Genomic DNA, 19,368 nt, shown 5'->3' with positions numbered 1-19,368 from the left:
GTCTTCTTGTGCGCAACCCCCCCACCGTCCTCCCCCGTGCAATGTATGCTGCCTTTTTTTTCAATTCTAAAGTGCATGACGAGGTCACGGACTTCACCTGCGCTCTGTCCACTCTTTCGTTTGTACGGTACGTCGGTTCGTTTTCCGAGTAGATGGGTCGGCCGCAGCCCTGCCCAAGGCGAACTGCATTGAACAGCTCTCCAGATATCTCAGAAATCCGCGTTTCTCGCGTGCTCGAACCCAGCTCCAGCCTCACAGCGTCTTCGCGCCACGCTCGGTCGCTGGCTCCCGGTCTCGGCCTCAGTGACTCGATTCGCGAACGCAGCACCGTAGACTTCCGAGACTGCACAGCGGAGAAACGTATGGAGGCTATCCGACAGCTTCATGGAAGCATCCTCCACAGCCTCTCTCTAGTGCAAAAATCCACCGCGAAATTGATTGGAGGTGAGAACTCGGACTGAGAGAACAGGAACAGAAAAGCACTGCGCCTCATAGGGCACGCCACTTTCCTGCTCGGGGGTGAGCTAAGGGCTTGCGTGTTCGACGTTTGCCTCTCGTGGGAAACAGCAGCCAGAGGGTAGGCAAATCCTAGACCTCAGTTTGCGAAGTACAAACATATATACTTATACACGTGTATTTATGTGCCTGTATATGCGACAATAGTTCTTCTTCATGTCCACGCGTTGGTCGCTCTCACAGTCAGGATATATAGCGCCAGCTAGACGGTATTTCAATGAGTGTCTTTGTCTTGTCAATATGTCCGCTTAGAGCAGGAAGAACAACACCGGCGGCAGTTTCGCATGCAGTAAGACATTAGCCACGGTGCCGTTACAGCGGCTCTGAAGACCGGGACGCTGAAGACAGCAATACCTGTCACAGAAATGACTGAGAAGGGTCACAACCCCCGGTGAGAGTTTAGCGGAGTCATGTGATTCACGGCTTTGAAATGACAACGCTTTTTTCCTACCCACGGACGGCTGACAGCCTCCGCCTCCTCTTGCAACACACACGTAACAGAAATTTCCACATATATCTGTATGTCTAACCATTCATGCGGACGTGCAAAATTTGAGCCTGGAATAAATTCGGTTCACTCTGGGCGTCACTGTCGCTGAGTTGACAGCGTTAGCAGGAGCTCGGGAAGCCGGTAAGAGACGAAAGACTACAGACTTCCCAGTTCCCTTCCTCGTGGACTCAGGTCTCTTTACACTCCTTTTCGCATTATCTATGGACAGGCTTCAGGAGGTGCTTGAAGCATCCGTGCGAGCCACGCAGGTCAGCAGCTTATACGCGAGGGGCTATGAACAGACTCAGAGGAATGTTTAGATTCTTCAGCTTCAATTCTCATTTCGTCCTGAGCCCTCGGAACCCTAAAAGTAACGCGTAGCCACACGCTCGCGATTAGGCCTCTCGTATGGGGTGACATACACTGCTGGTGTTCGGTCACCACGCCGCGCGAAACCACACAGCCGACGCATTCAGGAAAACTATGATTTCCCACTGTTCTCGAACGCGACACTTCCAACAGGACTAGTGCTTTCCACGCATCAGCGAATTAGAACCGACCACCACGCAGTATCCATAAGACATCTGCAGAGTTGACAACGAACGACCAACGCCGCCACGTTATCGCCTTCAAACATAACCCCAGTCCCTGCAGACTTGACATCGGCAGTCCGCCCCTGTAAGGCAGACGCCACTGCAAGAACTGACCACATGTTTGAGGCTTTTCCCTAGAGGTCGGGTATCACTGCTGTGTTGCGCCCCCAGCAACAAAAACCCCCTGTGGAGATCAGCACACTGCATCGGATCCTTCTCCGCGACGTCCAGACAGCGCAGCAATTTGCAAAAGATTCAGATCAAATGAATCAGGCTCTGGTAAGTGACTCCAGCTTCCATCTGCACACGATATGAAGCAACCAGCCATCCAGTCAATGCAAGCTATGCCTGCCGCGACAGATAAGGCAGAGCCAGCGAGTGGTTTATACACCGTATACATGCATATACACACAAATGTCTACGAGAGTATATATAGGCGTACGACACCTTTGACGGACTCAGAATCTCACACAGATACACGTATTTCTACAGATATGTCTCCCACCGCTCAACTTGCGTACCGCATTGTTGACTATATGCGCCTTCTCGCACGACAACATGCGAAGAAAACATCGTACAAAATGTATCTGCGTGTTGTGCTCATCCACGACTCATACTAACTACCAGTTGTGCTCACGTGGCTCCGGAGGCGCTGCCCTCACGGTGTGCGTTGTGTGCATATTTTCGGTGGCACTCTCAGAAATGTCCTTTTTGTTCATTGACATTCAGCAAAAAGAGAACAGGAAACTCAAGTTGGAGTTGAACTGCGAGAAGGAGCATGCGGAGGCTCTAGCGAAAGAGCTCGTATTGACGAGGAAAAAACTCGAAAAAGAACGAAACCGCGGTAAGCACCCTATTGACGAAACCTGACGTTCCAGATTCGTGTCGGCGGAATCAACGGCAGTGCTCGAGTGTCATTGTGGAGAGGTGTGCTATCTATGCATCAGTGAGTCTGAAATGCGTGAAAGTCATGGATTACCTGATACTTTGCGCACAAGGTCAATTTCGAGAAGACATGTGGAAGTCCAATGGTTTGGTGTAACAACTGCGGATTCCAACATAAAGTCATGCATATGTATGTATATATATATATACATCGGTTAACCGCTACGTTTGGGATGCAGACATGGACATGCGTGCATGCATAGACTCCAGACAAGATCACCGCCGCCTGTGAGGTTGCTTCTTTCTGCTGGCCCCGGAATGAATTCCGTTCTTTTGCACGACAGAGCTCTCCGTTGCTGGCACAATCTGCCGCAAAGAACCCGCGCTCCCTCGTGCATGCCGAGTCGCGGGCAATGAAACTGCGTTTAATGTCTCTGCAGCGCCTCAGCAAACCAGGGGAACGGCGGACTGTAGCGCGGGCTCAGCAGGAGGTGAGTGAAAATCCAAAAAGAGCCAGAATCTCACGCGGACGCCAGCAGGACTTCTGTTCTTGACTGGGTGTATCAACCGAGTCGAACATATACAGATATATACAGACATATCTGCATCTCTGTAAGAACGACGGCGAAGATTGTAGTTGGTGTAAGGTATGCGTTCTCGCATCGCTGACTATCCGGACAGGCACAACCGCCTTCCATTTATTGTTTTGCCTTCGCCTGCCTTTTAGCTGCTTCTTCCCTCGCGACGGTTTCGCAAACGGGAGTGCAAGGGCAGGATGATATAACACTTCGATGCGTGCTGATGAATTGAATGATGAATTCGGATCCTACAATACAGCGTAGTCATCGCTGAGCCCATACACGTGCTCAAAAGCTTCCAAGCGTTCCCTGCGTACAACGCGGATCGCAAACTACGCCGGTGTGAGCAGACATTGATTTCCTGCGTCGATACAAGTGGGATTATCTCTCTCTGCCAAGCCGCGTCCCGCTCCCGTTTTTTATCTGTAGCTGCATCGTCCCCGCCCTCGGTCGGCAATGAGTGTCGAGGGCCTGGCCACGACTCAGAATCAGGGAAAAAATGCCGTGAGAGGCCGGACCGCATACGCATCAGCGACCTTCAGCAAAATAAGATGTTTGGTGAGTAGACGCGCGACGGGGAGAACCCAAGCTAGGTGTGAATCGGTTGCGTATGACAGCATTTCGCGCCTTGCTGTCTCTTCATCTAGAACCATCGAAACCCTACACCTTTCGCATGTGCGTTAGTGATAGCATGTGATCCTAGATGCCTGTCGTTGTCTCGCTTGTAGAGAGGGGAGTGCGCCTTCGTGAAGAGAACCAACGATACCAGAGGATAGTCGAGACCCAGAAGAAAGAGCTGCACCAACTCCGAGAAGCCCAAAACAAAGCTGTTATTATGAGAAACGAGCTCGTGGCATTCCTTCAGCAAGCGTGAGTTTTCGGAAAGACGTATACAGCCACATGCACCTCCGTGCTGAGGATGACAACACCTCACCACGAGCCACACGACAGCTGGAGGCGAAAATGCTGTTCCTTGATTTCATGTCAGAGCAGACCCCAGCTATCATCGACGTTGCGGCTAGAAGCTGTGCATGCCCGTATTCATATGCATACGTATATGCTAGCAGGGAGCGTAAACGCTCTCTTACAGAGTAGAAACACACAAAAAAAACATATATATTCATCTATCTACTGCGTACACATACGCCGTTTTTAGGGAGGGAATGCTTGAGCGGATCTTATTGCGTTTCTTGCAGAATAAACGACGTCGGTGCCAAAGTTGCTGGACTCCGAAGGCTGGTAAGCGTTTCGTCCAGATGCTCAGCTGCTGTGTTAAACTCCAGTGTGATGGATTCATCGTGTCAAAGAATAGAAAGACGCCGTAACTGGCGATGGGTTTCCGCTGTGGTTTGTTCAGCGAGCCTTTTCAGCCGGAGTGGTTCGGCGGCGGACGTTGCGTAGTTAAACGTTGCGTATCCTAAAGGATGCCGCGACTTCGCGCTGCCTATACAGCGGGGAGACGCGTTTGTTTGCTACTTCGTCCGCCGCACACCAGTCGGGGGCCACTTCGCTGCCCGTTTCACGTCGTTTTTTCGAAAAACCGAACTTGATGGGCCCTGATTGCGGTTTTTTCAGTCCACTGTTGAGCCACGGGGGAGTGCGCCCGGCATTCACCATGTGAGCGAGCTGACGATGGCAGATCGCGACGAAGTCCTGCGGAAACTGCTCTCGGAGCAAAAGTAAGAACACAGACCTTTCACCGACTGCATCAACTCAACAGATATGATGCACCGTCGCGCCGAAAGCACTGGAAGCTGATGCCGGTATCTAGCGAGGACACTCCTAGCGAAGCGGCATGGGTTCAAACCACGATTTTCACTTTCCTGTGCGCCTGCCATACAGGGTCATCAAGCTGCTCCACGACATCGTGGCTACTCACGAACCCGCCGCCGCCGCCGCTCTGGACGTTTCGTGGCTAACTGACGATCAGTCCTTTGCTGCAGGAAACCGAGGATAAACTCGTTCGCAGGTTTTCCGTCTCTTCGAGAAACACGGCTGTGTTCAAGCCTGCGCATCGATATGCATGATGCACACAGTTACTTGTAGATGCATACATGCGCCTTTCCAGCGCATACATCCAAGCAGCCAAACAAACTAGTATGTATCAATCCGCAGTCACCCACGCCACCCGCGTCGCTGCAATGTTTTTTGCAGACACAGAGATCGGAGTCGTTCTACACCGACCAAGCACCGAAAGCGCGTTTCGCACACATATCGTTCTCGCTCTTCGCTGTTTTCCGTCGTGTGAGTGTGCCCCGAGTCTTACAAGCCTGCGAGTGTCCTCGAATGCGCATCTCCGGGCGCTGGTCCTCGAAACTCAGCTGCTTCCCTTTACTCGCAAACAGAGAATAGATGTGCCACTCGCAGTCTGACGGTCGCTGCTGTCTTTTGACGTGAGCCGAAGACAACAATCTGGCTTCCCTCAAATCGCAAACGGGTTCAGCCACTGCACAAGGCTACTGTCCTGCCTGCGAGAACAGCGAACGCTCTTCTGGCTGAGCAAGACACTCGAAGAGAGTGCCACACGCTGCGGTACTCTCATCTGAAAAACGAGCTTTGGAAAACATCCAGACACGACTCGGTGTTGCGGACTCTTTAGAGAAACGACCCCCTGTCCAGAGTCGTCGGTTCGCAGCAGCGTCACTCGCTTCGAGTTGCGGACTCTTTAGAGAAACGAGCTCGTGTTCAGAGTCGTCAGTTCGCAGAAGCGTCACTCGCTTCGAGTTGGGGACTCGTTAGAGAAACGAGCCCCTGTCCAGAGTCGTCGGTTCGCAGAAGCGTCACTTGCTTCGAGTTGCGGACTCTTTAGAGAAACGAGCTCGTGTTCAGAGTCGTCGGTTCGCAGAAGCGTCACTTGCTTCGAGTTGCGGACTCTTTAGAGAAATGAGCTCGTGTTCAGAGTCGTCGGTTCGCAGAAGCGTCACTTGCTTCGAGTTGCGGACTCTTTAGAGAAACGAGCTCGTGTTCAGAGTCGTCGGTTCGTAGAAGCGTCACTTGCTTCGAGTTGCGGACTCTTTAGAGAAACGAGCTCCTGTTCAGAGTCGTCGGTTCGTAGAAGCGTCACTCGCTTCTGCACGCAACGGTATCACCAGAAAACACAGAACTACCGTCGCACATATTCCTGACCAGGATGCGAATATCCTATTCCAACAACGAAACACCAATGCATATTCTGGACGCGGTTACGCTCTTACCACAAAGAAACACACGCTGGATGATACACACATGCGTGTGCCTTTCCTCCCGCACGGGCGCAGGAAGAAAACCAGAGAACTCGAGATACAATTCACTGCGTAGAGCCGCAGAAACCCCCATACGCACTACGCAGCCGTGGAATTTGAGCAGACTCCATGGTTCCCTGTTCACCAGTCCATTTCATGAGGGTTGACCAGACGAGCGCGAGGGAGAAAGCAGGCTCGAGAGAACAGACAGCAACTGATCCGGGAACACAACAACGCCCTTTTCTAAGAGGATCCGGTTCTACACGCTGAGCCGGTACTTTAATCGGAGAACAGACCATGTCACATTACGCGTCGTTGACTACCCTGAGTATCTCTGCTCAGATTGGCTCACATACACACCGGCGCAAACTCGCCCGTGTAGACCATTCGGATTGTGGATGACGAGATACCTCTGCTTGCCGATATGAGGGGGCGGCACGGCAGAAAGCACGAATCGAGTCAGGGATCAAGAGCAAAAAGAGGAGTTGCGCCACATGGTCGCTGGACGCTCTCCGTACCGACACAGAAACGCGCAAACACTTCGTGTTGGCGCGCCTACACACTCGATTCATTTACGGATACAAGATCGCACCTGCCGCCAAAACGATGTGGGCACATTTTGTCTACAATCAGTGTTTCAAAGAGGTTCCTGCGCAACTCCGCAGGCCAGGAAAAAACTGTCGTCAGCCACTTGGACGGCCAGCGGACACCCAAAAACATAAAGGCTCCCCTCTGCACTCGAAGGCAATTCGAGTCCCTCTGTTCGACGTATACGACACCGTTGCCGTCCGGTGCAGACCGTCAATCTCCTCACGCGGTCCCTCTGCAAACCCCTGTAGGGTTTTTGCCCTTCCTTCTTTCCCTATCGAGTTCTAGCGTGCTTTGCCTGCGCGCTCTCCTCTGCGTATCACGCGCGAGTTGCTGCTGCGCACTGTCTCGGATCGACATCCCCTCGGCTGGCGGCGCGTGAAAACGCACGCCGCAAGCCCAGACTGAGTGGAAATCTCTCTATCAACATATAAGTATGTCTACCTATCTGTCTATAGTGTCTACATATTTTCGCACAGTGTCGCCAGTCTTTCCGTCCCTGCCCCTGGACGTTTTTCGTGCTCAGCGGAGCGAAGGGATGAGCTCACGAAGACACAAATCGCTCGATGGCCGCCAGCACAGGCGGCATGAAGGCGACGACCCCGTGGTGTGCCCCGGGGCAGTACAGACACTTTACGGCGGGCGCAACGAGGTCGATGAAGGCTTTCACGTTATCGGCCGGCGAAATCAAGTCGAAGCCGCCCAACACGACCATCAGCCGCTCCTCCAGCCGCAGCAGCCCCCCGCGATCGAGGTACTCGTGCCCCTGGAGCTGCCGCGAAGTGGTAATGCGCGTCCCAAGCTCGCGGTAGACTACCATCCAGTAGAAGAAGAGCGCGAAACGGTCGATGGCGCGCAGAATCCGCACGCGGAGGGCGACCTTCAGCTGCTCCCACCTCCTCGCGCCGCCGCCCTCTTCCGCCGCCGCGGATGTCCAGCTGAAAGCAGACAAGAGCCTAGACAAGGAGAAAGAGGACGCAGCCGCACAACGCGTGATGCTGAACGCGTTCGCAGCCCCCCCACCGGCCGAGGCTCGCCCCTCTGCCGCTCCAGCGGAGGCCTCGTCTTTCCGCTTGAGCGCATCTGCCGAATCCGCCTCGCTCGTCTGGAAAAGTGTGTCGTCGTTTGCGAGGCGCCCTGCTGCTGCACCTCTCGCGCCCGGCTCGCGATGGTCCTGTGGAGCCGCGCGCCCTTCTTCTGAGCACCATCGCTCGGTCGCGGGTCGCTGGGGCCTGGCGGTGTCATCGGCAGCCGAATCCAGGAGGCTGCGCGCGCTCGCCTCGTGCCGCGAGAGAAGCCGAACCTCCCAGGGTTGACTGTGGACGAGCTGCGCCTTGACCGTGCAGTTCGGAAAGAAGCAGATTGGGTCGACGAGGACGCAGCGACGCAGCAGAGACGGGTGGCGCATGTTCAGACAGGATGTAATGCCTGTACCGTACGAGTGCGCGATGACGTCAACTTTCACCCCGCAGCGCTCCAGATAGCCCGCCTCGGCGTCTCCCTCCTTCTCGAAGGCCACTGCTTCAGGCGCCTGGGCGTCGCCACCCTGCGCCCGCGCGCGGCGGAGACTCGCGAGCTGCGCCCGGTGAAGGTCTTCCAAGAAATCTGCGAGAGCTCGACAGACTGCAGGCATGATCGGGACGATGTCGGTCCACAGGAGAGGCGGAGGCAGGCATGCTTCGTCGTCCTCCGCGCCCGCGTCTTCGGAATCCGCATCGGTTGACTCGGCTCTTTCGCGCTGGCGTTGAGGCGCATCTGCTGCCACGTCGTCCGCTTCTCGCTGGGCGCTGCAGTATCTGCGGACGAGGTCCTTTTCGTCTCTGCGTTCCCTCGGTTCTCCTGCCTCACGCGCCGCCTCTGGGGGCGCTCCTTGGCGCTCTGGGGGACTCCTCTCCTCCCTCTTTCTCGTGCGGTGCAGGCAGTCTCGGAGTCGCGCCCGGACCGCCTCGATGCGGCGCGCCTGCCGCATCACTTCGGCGCCTTGCCCGTCAAGGCCCAGCCAGGCGAATTCGAGAAGGATGATCGGCCGACGGTCGTCCGGCGCGGTGAAGAAGCGCTGCCGCAGCGCGAGGAGAAACGCATGCAGGACATAGGGCAGCAAGCCGAATCCGAATCCGTGAACGAGGACGACCGGCGGCCTCACTCCGCTCTGCGCAGCGGCCGCAGCAGGCGGAGGCGAGGCGGAGGCCGCACCCGAGGCGGCTTCAGGCGACGCAGACACCATCGCGGCAGGCAGATAGACAAAGAAGCGCACCGACTTGAGGCCGCCCTCCAGCATCGCGGCTTCGTCCTCGCCACTCGTCTCGTCGTCGCCGAGCCCTGCCGCGAACTCTGGCCTGCCGCCGAGCGCGGCCTCCGCCTCGTTCGCGGCCGCTGGCATGTCGCCGACGGCCTGCGCCGCTCGCTTGCGACCAAGGAAATCGACGCCTAGGCTCTGGAAGAGACGCTCATCCGGGCGCTGCCGCCGCTCGCAGCCCTCGAGCGTGCTGCTGCACACGCGACACGCACAGCGAGGCCCGACGGACACGAAGCCCAGCTGCCGTAGACACAGGCGGAGGAGAAAATGAGAGAAATCCACGAGAACTTGGAACAGGAGCGGACGGTAATGCGGAAGAATCGGCGCAGCGCCGTAGAGCCAGCCCTGAATGGCCTCGATACTCGTCCGCACGGGCGCAGAAGAGGCGGACACCGACGCAGAGAGGTGCGAGGGAGACGAGGCGGTACATGCTGAGGCCACATATGCTGAGGAGGCAGATGCCGGTGATGCGGACGACGACACGGCTTTCGAAACATGCGACGCAGGAGAGGACGAAGAGGCCGGAATAAGGAGCGAGCCCGCTGGACGCGTCCGCGAAGGGAGAGGTATCGGAGTAGACACACCAGAGGAGGCGACGGAGGCTGTGGACGAAGACGAAACAGAGTGGCACGCGGCGCGAGAACCTGAGGTCGCGGGCAGCGACGAAAGCGGGTGCGATCCTTTGTCTCCTCCATCTTCGTCGTCGCCGCACCCTTCTTCTGCCTCTTCTGCGTCGTCCAGGAGGAAGCGGAAGCTGCCCCGCGCCTGAATCTGGCGAATGGCCGCGCGGCACTCCGCGAGCGAGATCTGCGTGTGAGCCTGCAGCCAGGAGGCGAGGAGACCGACAGAGACTTCTGTGGGGTGGACGCGTGTGAAGAAGGCGTAATACAGCATGGAAGCCAACACTTCTTGGGGATGGCTGAAGAGAAGACCGCGCGCCTCGCTTTGCCCGGCCTCCGAGAGAGGCATCTTCCCCAGAGCCTCGGGATCACACGACGCAATCTCTGCGAGAACTTCCGTCCCGGCTCCGCCCTCCGCAACTTCAGACGCGCGCTTGTCTGCCTCCCCCAAGCCGCCGTCTGCGGCCGCGCCGTCGCTGGCGTCCTCTCTGTCGCCCTTCCGCACCTGAGGCGAGGCTCTTCTCGCCGGGGCCGAGCGCTTCGGGGGCACCGGCGGGACGCCTGGAACTCTCACAGAAGGCGACGGCGTCAACGCATGCGGCGGCTGGGCCCAGGAGGCGTGGCCGCAGCACGGGGATGGCGCCGCCCCGCTGCAGCTCAGCGCCGTCGCCCGGGTGCTGTCGTCCGCGACAGACGCGCAGAAAGCAGGCGAGCTGCAGGGCGAAGGTGCCAAAGCGCGAGGCGAAGCCAGAAACTGAGCAGACAGAGGACAGCGCAGCGCGTGCGAGCAAGACTCGGAAGGCGCGGCGTCGGCCTCCAGAGAGTCCAGACGCCGCGGCGAGGACGCCGAGGACGGCGCAGGCTGAAGAAAAGCCGGATCGGCGTCGTTCACGCACGCAGAGGATTCGTCTGCTCGCGGCTCTTCGGGGACACGCTGAGACGCAGCCGCCTCGCCTGTCGGCCGGAGGAAGCTTTCCTCTCCCCGGAGCTGCGGGGGGCTCGGCTGATCTCCAGTCTGGCTCTCGTTGCCGTTCTCTCCGCCGCCCGCCGCGGCCCGGGGCTGCCCGACGGACGAGAGCAGCAGCCTCGCGGCGACCGCCGCAGCTCCTCTGCGCGGCAGGTCGTCCCCTTCTCGTGGCTCGCCCGCGGCTGCTGCGTGGCTTTCCTCCTTTTCGGAGACAAGTGTCGCGTGGAGGCGGGCGCAGGGGTAGTGGACGCAGGCGCGGAGAATGAAGGAAAGGTACTTCTTGTCGGGGAGCGGCCGGTAGAAGGGCAGGTCCTCGAGCCACGACGCGACCGCCGCGAAACGTGCAAACGTGTAGATCTCCAGCGACACCAGCAGGAGCAGCGCGACGACACACAGGAAGACCGGCAGGGAGGACGGAAGCGCAGAGGGGGATGCGAGAGGCAGCGCGAGCCGCGCGGCGGCGGAAAGAGGAGAGAAAAAGAAAGACGGGGACGTCAGGGAGAGGAGACCCACAGACAAGAAGATAAAGGACACAAATGGGACGAGAAAAAACGCGTGACGCGCCCGGATGTGCGGAAGGCGAGAAGACAACGAGGCCGTCCACCACACTCCCACACGCAGGGCGCCACCAAGCGGCCACGGAGGCGCGGCGCGACACGCCATCGACGTCATATTCACGACTTGCAGAGCGAGGGGAAGGCGGGGAAAAACGGTGGAAAGAAGAAACAGGAAGATCAACAACTCAGGAACGGGAAGCAGGCACACGAAAACATACAATCCAGTCCTTTCTGCGTGCCTGACGAAGGGGAACGACAGACAGCGAGCAGGGAGACACACACACTGCTGGCGACTAGAGGAGCGAGAACAGAGGATGGAAACCACAGGAGGACAACGGCGGCAAGCTGAATGCGTCAAAGGCTGATGAAGCGAGGACGCATCGAAACGACCACGAGGACAGAAGGGAATCAAGTGACGCGGATACGGCGAAGAAGAAGCCGAAAACGAAAAGTCGAGTGGATGAACAACTGAAGACACAGACACTCCAAGAGACCGAGAGACAACCGTGCAGTCCTGTGACGCCCGCGCGAGTGCATGGGTATCCTCCTCGTAGATTTGAAGACACCACGGGAGGCGTCAGCGCGAAAAACTCAAAAATGTCTGCGGGAAGAACCGCCACGCAGACCAACAGCCGGAGTTTGTAACGCTGCTCGAACCCGGTGCGAGTTGCGGGCGAAGGGCCCTAGCGAGGGAACACACTCAGCTGCGGTCGGTAGAAAACCTCGAAGAAAAGAGTTCTCCTCGTGTGCAGATATTGCCTGCCGTCGCCTTTACATCCCTTCCTCTCTCGTGTGAGAGGCTCCGAACGTCCTCCTCTGGACTAGAAACACCAATTTACACGGAAAATCCGCGTGTGCCGAGGACTAGAGACACGACACTTACGATCCTCGGGAACGAGGACGAGTGCCCTCCAGTGCAATTTGATGAACGGCGTTTCGCCGTGCTGTATTCGGCGCTGAAGATAACCTCAAGACGGCACACCGACGCAAACTTGCGCCTGCAATTAACCACATCGGTTACTGAATGCCGTTGAAGAACGAAAAAAGACAAGGACACAGATCATGCAGCGCGTCGGCGGGCCGGCGGAGAGGGGCGCGATGCGTTACCGCAAAACTCCCGAGTATTCGCTGGCAGAGCGAGAAATCATTCTATAAGTGAACATGAAACCGGTAGAAGCACCTTACTACAGAAAAAATAGTTGGAGCGGCATTCACGGTGGCTCTGTGCAAGAAACCTTAGATGAACACGAGTGTTCATCCGTCAGCACAGCACACAGTGGGAGCGCGGCGGCACCTGCCACCTAGCTGCGACCTCTGCAGGCTCCCAAAAGCTTCCCGGTTCCCCTCTCGTCGGAAACGGTCAGTTTCTGCCCAGCAGCACATTTCAAAAAAAAGTGATGTGTCATAAAACACGTGGAAAGCGCCTTGCTCGGGCATACCGGAATCGCGCTACAGCTCCAGGTCTATCACGGCTGTCTTGCAGCCCAGGGTCACTGACACGGAGAAGCCCGTTGAAAAACAGCGCGGGACCCGTAGACCAGCCATGTGCCAAACAGTGCGTAAGGCCAAACGCATGTGACGAACGCTTAAGCAATCCGCATACGGTGAAACTACCAAAACTCCTTCAACGGAAAAATAGAGGAGAAAAACCTCTCTTGCTACGCCCCCCTCAGGGGTTTGCATGTTTTTGAAGTGTACGTACACCTCAAGCGACGCTAGAATTCGACTCAGGAGACTCACAAAAGTCCGAAAACGTGGTACGACTTCAAGTTTGAGTGCCTTGCGCGTCTCAACCCTACATTCCCTCTAATGAGTGTGGAGTTAACTCAACAACTGCCTTGCTCCGCGACGCGTCATGACCACCCAGGGCGAACCGTGGCAATGGCTTGGTGGTGGTTGCGGGACGCAGGTGCAGTCTCTTCAGCAGAGAACTCCAGCTTCCTGGTAGCATTCCCTCCTCAAAACAATGTCATCTTAAGCTGGAAGAATATGTTCTTTGAGAGCGAACTAGCCGTGTTTTCCTTGAGCGGATGCCTGAAGGGAGCGTCAACGTAAGCAGCTGATCCCTTTGACATGCCAGCTAGCGCATGCGCCACATCTATTGGACACCTTAATCTATAGCTACGTGTCTCCGATTTTTTTCCTGGCCTCCTTGATTTTCTTCTCGCGTTCGTTTTCACTTCCAGTATTCCGCAGCAGAGTGTTTGTGTCTTTGTGACTCGAACGTGGCTCGTCACGCACAACATCCTGTCGCGCGAGTTTCGTCGGCTGCACCATATTGCACATTCCCTTTTCGTTACACATTTCCAAGTCCTGCGTGTATCTGCGCCTTTATCAGCGACTCTGCATCATTGTTTCTGAGTCAACCCTCCTTCAAGGCAATGGGTTAGAGGCGTCGGGAAGCGACGATTCGGGCGGTAACTCAACTCGCGCCGATACGGGCAGTAACTCAACTCGAGCCGATACACGAGAGGAGAGTCGAGGCCGGAGAACAGTGTCCAATAGAAAGTCGTATCAACATTCATTTCTTCTAGGCTTTCGGCCACGTTCCGCCACCACGATGTTGGCTGTCCCGCAAGAGCCGGAAACAAAGTCAACTGGGCACTCTGACAAACATCCAGGGGGGCTGAGTCTGTCGGAAGGAAGCAATCTAGCCACGTGTAGGCGCGCGAAGAGATCGCGGCGAGGCGAGCGCGGCACAAACTCGCAGGGAGAGTTTTGAAACGTGTGTTGTCCCCCCTTCGCTTTCCACGAATTTGCTTTCTTCTCGCTCCTCTCTGCACTGCTTCGCATGTTCCTCGTGTCCACGGTCTTCCCCCTTCACATTCGCTTTCCCCGTGCCGCCTCACAGCTCTTCCGTCGCTGTACCCCCCTCCATTCCCTTTGTTGCGTCTTCATCGCCGGCAGTTTCGAGCCGGTCCACGCTCCTCTACTTGTTTTCGGACGTGAAATTCACCTCTTCTCTTTCCTTTCTGTTGCCCGCGGCTCGGTCAATGTCTGTCCCGAAGACTCAAAATGGCGACGGGCGCTGACTTTCCTCTCTTGAGGATCACCTTCTTCGGGGGAGGAGGCAGCGGGAAGACCTCCATCATTAACGCCTTCGTCAATAACAACTGCCAACCAAACACTACATTCACAACAGAGTGGCCGGCGTACGTTCCATTCCTGTAACAAAATAGGCCTTCATAAAATTAATATGATACAATTAGAACTCTTGCAAAAGCTCAACATGGTCCTGCTGTATATTCCTCTCCTCGCCCGCCTCTGTCGGCCTGCTTCCAGCTGTACGACCCCGGATTTTCTTTTCTGGACTGCCCGGGACAGGCCCTCCCTTCCGGTGTACATATTTATTTATTTATTTATTTGTCTGTCTATCTACCTATCTATGTCTATCCACCTATCCATGTATATCTATGAATCTATCGACGTGTATATATACAGATATAGCTGGAAGGGCCTGTCTATGCATGTGGCAGCCCTAGTGCTTCAAACAGCATCATGTGTGAGGCAACTCATCGCCTGCGCGAATGCTGATTTGCGGTGGCGAAGGATCTCTTCTTGCCCATGGGCCGTCTGAGCAAGTTGTCTTTCTGCTGCACTTCGTCCTGTTCCATGCCTGGATGTTGCATCGGCACTCCTAAGTGTCGGCAGCTGCTTTCACGCGCGCGAATGTCTCTCTTTGTTCCGTTCAGCCTCTACTACAGAGTGTGTCGCATTCCAGAGGAAGAAAATGGGTCCGCGGACTCACCGCTGCGCTCGGTGTGCATCGAGCTGGAGGACACCTACGACGTCGGACGAACAGATGAAGGCCGCGACATTCGAAAATTCATGACCATGAAGCGGAGAGTCAGTAAGTGTTCTTTTGGCTCGTCTCTTTCGCTTAGTCTTGTAATGCAATGTTCTGATGTCCACGTGCTTGTTGGTTTCTCCTGAGGCGTGCACTGCAAGTCTTTTCGCAGTTTTTGGATGCGTTTTGAGGTCGTTTCTCTTCTGCCGCGCTGCGCCCGTCGGCCTCGACTGCTTCAGAGGGTCGCTCGCGATTCACTTTGCCGTTCTACGTGTGACGGCCATGTGCGGCTTTCTGTCTCAGTGACAGTCAAGGAAGGCGTGACGGACTTCACCCCGTTCAGCCTCTGGAAGGCCCCCGAAGTCCCCGTGACCTTTCGCGAGCCCTACCGCCCCATCACAAACGGTGAGTCTCTCTCGTAGCTCAGTTTTCGTCGTTCTTGGTCTGCCTTTCAAGCGCCTCGCGTCGTCGCTACCCATCCTCGCGTTTTGACTGGTTCACGCATTACAGCAAACAGCTTCATCTATTTTCGGATGCGTTGGAACAGTTCGCCCGCGTTCTTCCACGAGCGGCGATCCGCGCGGTGCCGCGCGAGATGCGCTCGCCCTCTTATCGCCCGTCCTTCCTATTTCGGTCTCGCAGCATCTAGCTGTGCCGCGCCCTTGATTATGTCAGGGTACCTGAGTGAGGCAGTGCCATCGACTCCCATTCCATCTGCGTGGGGTTGTGTGCTGTCGCATTCTGAACCGAGGCTTTCGCCTGCTCAACGACTAGTGTTTCGTCGAAGATTCTCATTAGTGACAGGGCGTTTGGTGATGATCGCTCGTCTCAACTGGCGTACGTTTTAGCCCCGTTGCGGTGGACGCCATCCGTCTATTCTTCACCCGAGGAGTCAGGCACGTTTCTTGCGAAAAGCATGGGCGTTGCAGCCGGACTCGCATGCGTCTTTTGTGCGTGTTTCTCCCCTGTGTGGCTTCTCAAACAGGGCGAATGGGCATGGTAATCGTCTTTGATGTGAACCGAAAGGCGACGCTTCATAAGGCCATGGAGATTTACGATCTCATTGAGAGCGTTCACGACTACAAGCGCGTAAGGCTTAGGGTTGGAAGGACAGAAAGTACAGCGGCTAAGCGGAAAGTTCGCCTCTCCACCTCGCGTAGTGTCTTCGGGCTCAATGCCTGCTCAGGCGAGTTCTCTTCCCGCCTCCGATAGAAAGGCTGACGCGGATAGGATCGCGCCAGAGGCGAACCGCTGCAACCGCGGGAAGAGCTTCGAATAGCTGAGTAGGGGTAGCGATTTACCCTCACGCCCTTGAGATGCTGCATGCGTGTCTGGCAGCGGGCATGGTTGTGCGGAACTAATGAGGTACTTTCAGGTCACTACCTGCGGAGTTAAGCGGGAAGGAGGTTCAGTTTCAGCAGAGGATTTCATTTTCCATTGCTCGCGAAGGAGGCGTGCTTGTGTCTTGTGGGTTTTAGGAGAGTCTGCGCCCGATCGTCTACCTTGTCGGGAACAAATACGGTAGGCGAAACTACAAGAAGGGGGGGTGTCGCAGGGGGGAGTGGATATGTATGAAGTGCAGTTGCATGCGCAGCAGTGTCTCACCCCGCGGTGTTGAAGGATGCGCGCTAAGTGCGTCTGAGACGCAGAGAAGTCGTCTCGGCGGATGCTGCGCATCTGAGACTCTCTTCCGAGATTGGGTCGTATCCCATCATCCCCCCAGACACGCTCAGCAATAGTTGTTTAGAGTAGCGCCTCCAGGTCTGTTGCTGCTTTGTCTTTTTCCTCCCCGTCTCTCCTCGCGGATCTCTCGCTGGCAGGTTCCGTCTTGCGTTTTCTTGCAGACGTGGATCCGACCTCAGAGAGAGTTCAGGCAATCATCGGCGAGGCGGAGATATTCGCGTAAGGGAATTTCCTGGGGCGTTTTGTTCTTTTCTTTTCATCCGCTTTGCGGAGGGATTCCTATGTTCATATATAAACTACCTTTCTGGGAAGTGTATATTACGGGGTGGACTGCTGGTTTAGATCTTGAAGGTCTTTATCTACTGGATCAAAGGATGCCGTCACGGCTGAGTTTGAGCGTGGCAGGGCATTACGCCATCGCTCGCGAATGCTGTGTGCGCTCAAAAGTATTCACGTACGTGCATATGCGAAGGTATTTGTTTATATTTACGGATGTGTGAGGAACCGGGTTTCACTTCGCATGCACGCATACATCAATCTGCATTACAGACATTGCTGGCTTCCTTGTCTGTGCCTCGGTCGTGGCTGTGTGCAGACAGACAAAGTTTATCCGCTTCTGGAAGGTCTCCGCGGTTGATGGCAAAAATGTTGAAAAGGTAAGGCCAATTAGTCCTCGAGACACTCGGAGGAATAATACACTAACTTCACCCACTTCCGTCCCGAGAGACATTATTGAGCCTGAGGCAGCGCGCATCGAGGTAATTGTGGAGATATGCAGATGGATAGGTAGATGTATACCTATCCATAGATGTAAAGATTAGTAGATAGATGTGACAGATATAGGTAGGTAGACAGATAGACAGGTACACAGACAGGTAGACAGATATAATAGCTACACACAGGTAGTCAGATAGAAAGATAGATGTATAGAATGTGTATTGATGGATGCATGGAGAGGCAAGTTGTCGCGTTCGGAGTTAAAAGGAATCTGGAGCAAATCGGCGCTGCGGACTGCGGCTCGCTCGCTGGTGAAGTGTGTTCATACTAGTATAGGTTGTGTTGGCATGCATTCGACTCGGGATTCGCATTAACGTTAGTTCCCATGTGTTTGTTCGCGGTGTTTGTTTGCAGATGTTCCTGGAGATGGTCTACCGCATTTTGGGATGCGTCATGCTGTGGGATATTGAATACGAAGAGGTAGGTTTGTGTTGCGCCTCAGTTTCGGTGTGACTGTCCTCTTCTTCCTCATTCCGCGCATCGGCAGTTGTCAGCAGCGTGGACGTTTCTTCCTCCGTCTTTGCGAGAACTGCGCACGCGTTCATATCCATGGCTGCCAGATCTTTCGCGCGTTGTTTTACGCGGTGTGCCTTCTCGCGTGTGTCGACCTATCTATTAACCTTTTTGCATGCGCGCGAGGGTCCGCGTGACGCGGTCTTCGTTTTCCTTTCCTTCGCACTCGTGCTCCGTGTTTGGGCTTCCTTCTTTTTGGTGCTGCTACATGGGGGTTTATCTGCGTCTTGGCTGTGTGCTGTTTTCGCTTTTTGTGAAGGAGTCTGCATCCGAGGAGGAAGAAGAGGGCGGCTGTTCAGTCATGTAGACGGCTGAAGCACAAACGAGAGCCGGCGCGCTCGCAGAAGGCACCCTGCGAAGGAAGAGAAGTGCTGAAAGACGCTGGCAGGCATGAGCAAGGAGAGTCACGGCCAGTACTCCGAAGGCGACGCGGAGTTGAAAAAGCAAAAACGCCAGAGGGTACATTGAGGAAGACGGCCGAGCAATGCAAAGACGTGTTACATCGTGGACTGCCGCGGCGGTGCCTTGTCGCCACAAGTAGCTGCTGCGCGTTCGTTCCGGCGGCGTAGTGGCGAGTTTCGGTGTGTGGAGGGCATCCGTATCACCTGTAGAAACGCTCACCGCTTCGTGTTTTGTCTGTTTGGGTCAGGGAGTGAATCCGATGGAGAAGGGTTTGTGAAGCATGACGTCAAGAATGCTAACAGGTGTTTCTGAATGCTTCTCGGCGTGAACGTTTGCTGGTTCCCTGGAACAGAGGCCTGGTGCGTACAGTAAGGGGCCTCGAAATTTCATTTACCAGGCAGACTTGTTCAGATCTGGAGTTCATGGCGTGCGAGAGGAGATACCCGCTGTTTTGCTGAAAATTCATTTTCACTTCACTTCAAATCGCTTGTCTCCATTCCAGTGGTGTGGAGGGGGACGAACTTTGTCACCAAGGAGTGCCGAATCGATGCGCGCCTTTGAAAAAGCTGAGGCAAGTTTTTCGAGTTTGGCATTCACAGGCCTTTTTCTACGCGCACTTGTGAGAAGACGGGTTCGGGCGTTTGTAGTGAAAATGGCTTTTTGCAGGTGGCTCATGTGGTTCATTCGCCACATTGGAAGCAGGCAACCAGTGCTGTTTGCAGGCAGGCTGGCATGTCCACACTCTATCATAAGTGTCACTTTGCTAACACTGCAAAGCAGCATCTCAATGAAGACGGTTGCTCAGCCACTCTTTGCTGGTCAGGTTAGGTTGTTCGCTGCCAGTTGGCACCTCGAGACACACCTCGCTATATAGGGAATGAGACAGCGACACTTT

General features: G+C 55.5%; 3 protein-coding genes across 3 annotated transcripts; 2 read left to right on the top strand and 1 right to left on the bottom strand.

Moving 5' to 3' along the window:
- Positions 1–362: 362 nt before the first annotated feature.
- Positions 363–5,019, top strand: BESB_028200 (uncharacterized protein; the record flags this gene model as incomplete). Its single annotated transcript, XM_029361494.1, has 10 exons — positions 363–444; positions 769–805; positions 1,236–1,275; positions 1,771–1,878; positions 2,329–2,443; positions 3,492–3,620; positions 3,791–3,932; positions 4,259–4,301; positions 4,638–4,741; positions 4,905–5,019. The coding sequence occupies 10 exons, from the start codon at positions 363–365 to the stop codon at positions 5,017–5,019; spliced, it is 915 nt and encodes a 304-aa protein (XP_029215394.1).
- A 2,396-nt stretch (positions 5,020–7,415) lies between these two features.
- BESB_028190 (uncharacterized protein) lies at positions 7,416–11,426 on the bottom strand (the record flags this gene model as incomplete). Its single annotated transcript, XM_029361493.1, has 1 exon — positions 7,416–11,426. One exon carries the CDS (start codon positions 11,424–11,426, stop codon positions 7,416–7,418), a length of 4,011 nt encoding a protein of 1,336 aa, XP_029215393.1.
- A 2,900-nt stretch (positions 11,427–14,326) lies between these two features.
- BESB_028180 (Ras family protein) lies at positions 14,327–18,750 on the top strand (the record flags this gene model as incomplete). Its single annotated transcript, XM_029361492.1, has 9 exons — positions 14,327–14,463; positions 15,004–15,161; positions 15,402–15,503; positions 16,084–16,187; positions 16,577–16,619; positions 16,943–17,000; positions 17,377–17,437; positions 17,913–17,978; positions 18,721–18,750. 9 exons carry the CDS (start codon positions 14,327–14,329, stop codon positions 18,748–18,750), a joined length of 759 nt encoding a protein of 252 aa, XP_029215392.1.
- Between the last annotated feature and the right edge of the window lie 618 nt (positions 18,751–19,368).

This window comes from Besnoitia besnoiti, assembly GCF_002563875.1.
Source record: "Besnoitia besnoiti strain Bb-Ger1 chromosome Unknown contig00015, whole genome shotgun sequence".
NCBI lineage: Eukaryota > Apicomplexa > Conoidasida > Eucoccidiorida > Sarcocystidae > Besnoitia > Besnoitia besnoiti.
This window is presented reverse-complemented; position numbering and strand designations above follow the sequence as displayed.